Source organism: Gracilinanus agilis, chromosome 4 (genome assembly GCF_016433145.1).
Source record: "Gracilinanus agilis isolate LMUSP501 chromosome 4, AgileGrace, whole genome shotgun sequence".
NCBI lineage: Eukaryota > Metazoa > Chordata > Mammalia > Didelphimorphia > Didelphidae > Gracilinanus > Gracilinanus agilis.
Genome location: NC_058133.1, coordinates 249,867,820 through 249,871,963, shown reverse-complemented (window position 1 = coordinate 249,871,963; position 4,144 = coordinate 249,867,820). Strand labels below are relative to the sequence as shown.

The window sequence follows — 4,144 nt, the reverse complement described above, 5'->3', positions numbered from 1 at the left end:
CTTCCCGTGTACTGGCTCCTTGTGTTAGGGGAATTCTTCCCTCCCCTCAAGGGACCAGGTACCCACCTCCCCCTAAGAAAAATGTCAGGGATGGAGGACACTCAGGCCAAAGAGGAGCCTCCCTCTCCCCTGTCCCCAACCTCAGCAACCCAGGTATTGTAAAGAAGATGGGAAGGAATACAAAGGGCCAGAACTGGGGAACAGGCCCCTTTGTGCCCCAGCTCTGGAAACTCAGGTGTCCTAAGAGTGCTCTATCCACCCCCTCCTTCTTTAGTCCTTCCCCTTCTGCCCCCAGCTCCAAGCTTGGACCAAGGGGCTGAAATTTGACTGGATAAGCTAGGGGAACCTTGCCTCCATACCTCTGAAACCATAACAAAGAACTTTGGAGTGAAGGGGAGGATGAGGACATATTCCCCCCATGGGGACCAAGGGAAAGTGACATTTTGCATGGTAAACCCCAGCTACTGCAGCCCTCTTTGCTGTCCCCTTTACCTTTTCCTTGCTTCATCCCTTCTGCTTTCATACCCACTCCTCACCTATTCACTCCCTTCTGTATCGGGTTTCTTGGTTGTACATATAAATTATACTTTCCTTTCTGTGTGCTCTGTTATTTTGGGGATAGGGTTCTTTGGTTTTGGAGGGTGGGGAGTTGATGGAGGGGGCGTCAGGCTCCTGGTGCTATTCCATATATGTCACTTATTTTATGATTTTTTTCCTATCTCAGTAAACATTTTTTAAGCATCTCATGTGTCAGGTACCATACTAAGTCCTGAGGATATAAAGAAAGGCAAAATATAGTCCTTGATCTGCAGGAGCAGCCAATCTAATGGAGGAGACAATTAACTAATAACTATATAAAAACAAGACATAGGATAAATATCATCACAGGCTTTCCTTCCCCATTCCTCAAGGCTAGGCTCTGTGAAAATGTGACTAAGCATAACTTGGCCAGGTCTCAGGATAGTCAAGCTGGCTCAGGAGGGTGAAGTCAAGAGTAGAATGCTGAATAGAAGAGATTGAAGAAGGCCATCTATTCAAACTGCCTTTTTTTTTTTTTTTTAAATAAGGAAACTGAGGCCCAGGGAGGATAATTTTCCCAAGATCATATAAGTGACAACAGTCTGAGGTAGAACTCAAACCCAAAGCCTTTCTACTGTACCATGTAGTATGGGAGAGGTACCAGGATTTGGGGGAGGAAAAGTAGGAGTGTTCAAATAAATAGATGCCAAACTTTTCTATTTCTCTTCCACCTCTTCGTATAGCCCACAACAGTCACCAAGTTGTTTAGTTAAATAATTTGTGGAGGAGGAACAGCTACAGGGTTATCAATCCCCAGGTATAGTTTGAGCATAGGTTAAGAGGTTAATGGATTTACTGAGTAGTTAAGGAGTGAAAAAATGGACAAACGACAGAAAACCAGTTGGTAGCCAGTGGTAGGGGGCCCTGCCATTTCACAGGATACATTTCAAAAGTAAGGGTAGCATCAAGAGAATTGGGGCAAAGAGCTGTATTCATTTGCTGTTCACCATGTCTTCTGATGACAAGATGACAGCTGTCCCCCAAATTAGGGAAGAATGAGCAGCTACCAGGAACAGGAGTAGTTAAGAGCATAGTTAAAGGATGGTAAAAGAAAAATAAGGAAATTCTATTAAATTTACAAATGTATTGTTTATTAGGAACTGGGAATACAAATAAAATGGTTTCTTGTCCTTGATAGGCTTAGCTCTAGGAGAAATAAGAAGTATACATAAATCAGTGCTAAAAGTCCATACAAAATACAATGAGATGTGGTGGAGGGGGAAGAAGCAATAATGATAATATGGCAACAAGGTAACAGGTACTTTCTTGACTCTCTTAATGCCAGAGGGAAGGAATTCATTCACTTGGAATTAAAAATAGGTCCTTCCTACTGTGCCATTTCTATATCTCAAACCATTTTGCAGAAATGCTAACATGGCAGCTGCTCCAACAGACAAGCCAAAGGAACCATCATGAATCTGTCCTTCCACAAGTATATGTTCTAGGTTGTGAGAGTCAGCTTCTGGAATAATGGAGGATTGAGGCCAGAGCCTGAGTTAAGGAGGCAGCTATACTACCTCATGAGTTTTCATTTCCATCCTCACATTCACCTACAAACCTCTGGAACCAGCAGGGAGGAACAATGGCCCTGGTCCACCCTCATGGGTGAACAGCAAAAAGGAGCCAGGTTGTTTCCATTTTCAGGTTACAGTCCAGGTATTCTCAGCGCAAGTAGTAGGCTGCAAGGGTCTTGCTTTCTGGACAGCAGTAAACCACTGAGGGGAGTAAGCAGACAGGTCAGAGGAAAGAAAGAAGCATGCAGTCAACCTCCACATCACAATCTGCATCTAGCACCCTTATGCCAACTCTAGCCTTATCCCACAAACATTCCTAAAGGAGAATTTGACCCGAAGTGCATGCCATAGCTCACGTTTATTTTGCATGAGGCAGCTGCTGCCCCAGTGGAAAATTCTCTTGGCCTGGAATCAGGAATATTAACTCTTGCCTCATACAACAGCAAGTCACTTCTAGTTGCTTTGGATTCCTCAAACGATATAAATAATAAATGCTTATTCCCTTCCCCTTCTTACAATGACATCCTCACAACCACCCGATTAAGTGATGTAATTATCTTTATTTTACAAATGAGTAAACTGAGGTCAGGTGGACTCGAAACTCGGGTCGTCTTTGTGGGTTCTTTTTATTGCTTTATAAGCTGAAATGCTGAGTCACCCAATCCTCCAAATTTCACTGAAAAGGCTTTCTTTGCCTTGGCCATAAGCACATCAATCACTTACCGTTGCTAGGCAACGGGCGTCGCCGTCGGCTCACCGCTTTGTCCCAGAGCCCTAGGAGCGCTCGCCAAGCCGCGCCCCAGGGCCCCGCCTCTTTCTCTTCATCTTCGCTCACGTTTTCTGAAGCGCCACCGCACTCTCCCCCCGAGTTCGCAGCATCTTCCTTTTCTCGTTCTTTCTCCTTCAGGAGAGACCATAGGTCCGGGTCCAAAGGTACTTGTGTGACGCCGCCTCGTGGTACTAGTGAGGGCGCGCGACAGAAGGGGCAAATGACTACCCGGCGTAGGCGTACCACCCGGGCGGCTGCGCAGCTTCCTTCGCCGCGGGCCGCCAGCTCCCGTAGGCAAGCGGTACAGAGAGTGTGACCGCAACGCTGCCGTGCTGTCCCGGGCAAGCGGCGTGGCGCCCGGCCCTGCAGATCGTAGGGCCGGTAGCAAATGCCGCAGTCCAACTCGCCCCTTTCTGGAAGCGAAGGGATCCTCAACAGCAGCTGCATCTTTGGTCCCCGCCGAGGCTTGTAGGGTCCACCGCGTAGGAGGCTTGCAGTGATTTGCGTAGACCCGACTCCCGAACTTTTAAAGCTGTAGTTCTTCTACGCCCGGGCTAGGGTCCTTTCTCCCTGCCTGCGTCCATCCTGGGGCCGGGCACCGCGGCTTCCTGCCCCTTTTATAGAAGAGAGCCCGAGCCATGATGTCACGGCAGAACCTACGCCCCAGGTCTGGCACGTGTGGGGGAGGTCGAAGCTTGAGGCCAGAGAATGCTGGGGATCTTGGGGAAGGGAAATAGTGTCAACTAGGTTACCAAGCTTTTCTCTCCAATTAGGCAGATTCGCCCGGCTTCCTCATCTCTGTCTCCGACAGCTTTCCCTCCCGAGGTTAGTCCCAAATCCCAACAGTTAGGTCCCCTTTTCCTCAAGTTCGTTTCTAACATCGAATCTCCAGAGCAGAAACTCAGCAATTGGAAACAACCTCAGGGGTACTCAGTTCCAACTCAAGAACTGTGATAATGAAACACAGCACTTATTCAAATACCTGTAAGGAAGAGCCTATTACCATCACATTCCACTTTTGGAGAGCTCTAATTCAATCAATAAACATTCATTAAATGCATACTATGAGCCATACACTGTGCTAAACGTGGGGAATACAAAAAGAGGCAAAAAAGTTACTGTCCTCAGGGAACTTTCAATCTAAAGAGAGAGATGACTTGCAAACAAATATATACAAAGCAAGCTAGATACCAGATAAATAGGAAATAATAAAGAGAGGGAAATTTTCCTCTAAAAGGTGGAATTTTAGTGGGGATTTAAAGAAAACCAAAGAGGGCAGTGG

General features: G+C 46.7%; 1 protein-coding gene across 1 annotated transcript; it reads right to left on the bottom strand.

Annotated features, from left to right (window-relative positions):
* Nucleotides 1-924: 924 nt before the first annotated feature.
* RNF227 (ring finger protein 227) lies at nt 925-3,371 on the bottom strand. The gene is made up of 2 exons (XM_044674258.1): nt 2,817-3,371; nt 925-2,294 (listed from the first exon to the last, which is right to left on the bottom strand). Exons 1-2 carry the CDS (start codon nt 3,307-3,309, stop codon nt 2,242-2,244), a joined length of 546 nt encoding a protein of 181 aa, XP_044530193.1. The 5' UTR covers nt 3,310-3,371; the 3' UTR covers nt 925-2,241.
* Nucleotides 3,372-4,144: the final 773 nt, after the last annotated feature.

What these genes read in the sequence shown, in the direction of transcription:
- RNF227 (XM_044674258.1), bottom strand. Translation starts at nt 3,309, where the DNA reads ATGCAGCTGCTGTTGAGGATCCCTTCGCTTCCAGAAAGGGGCGAGTTG. An exon ending in ACGCCCGTTGCCTAGCAACG is followed by an intron (nt 2,295 to 2,816) that starts GTAAGTGATTGA and finishes TACTCCCCTCAG; the next exon opens with TGGTTTACTGCTGTCCAGAA.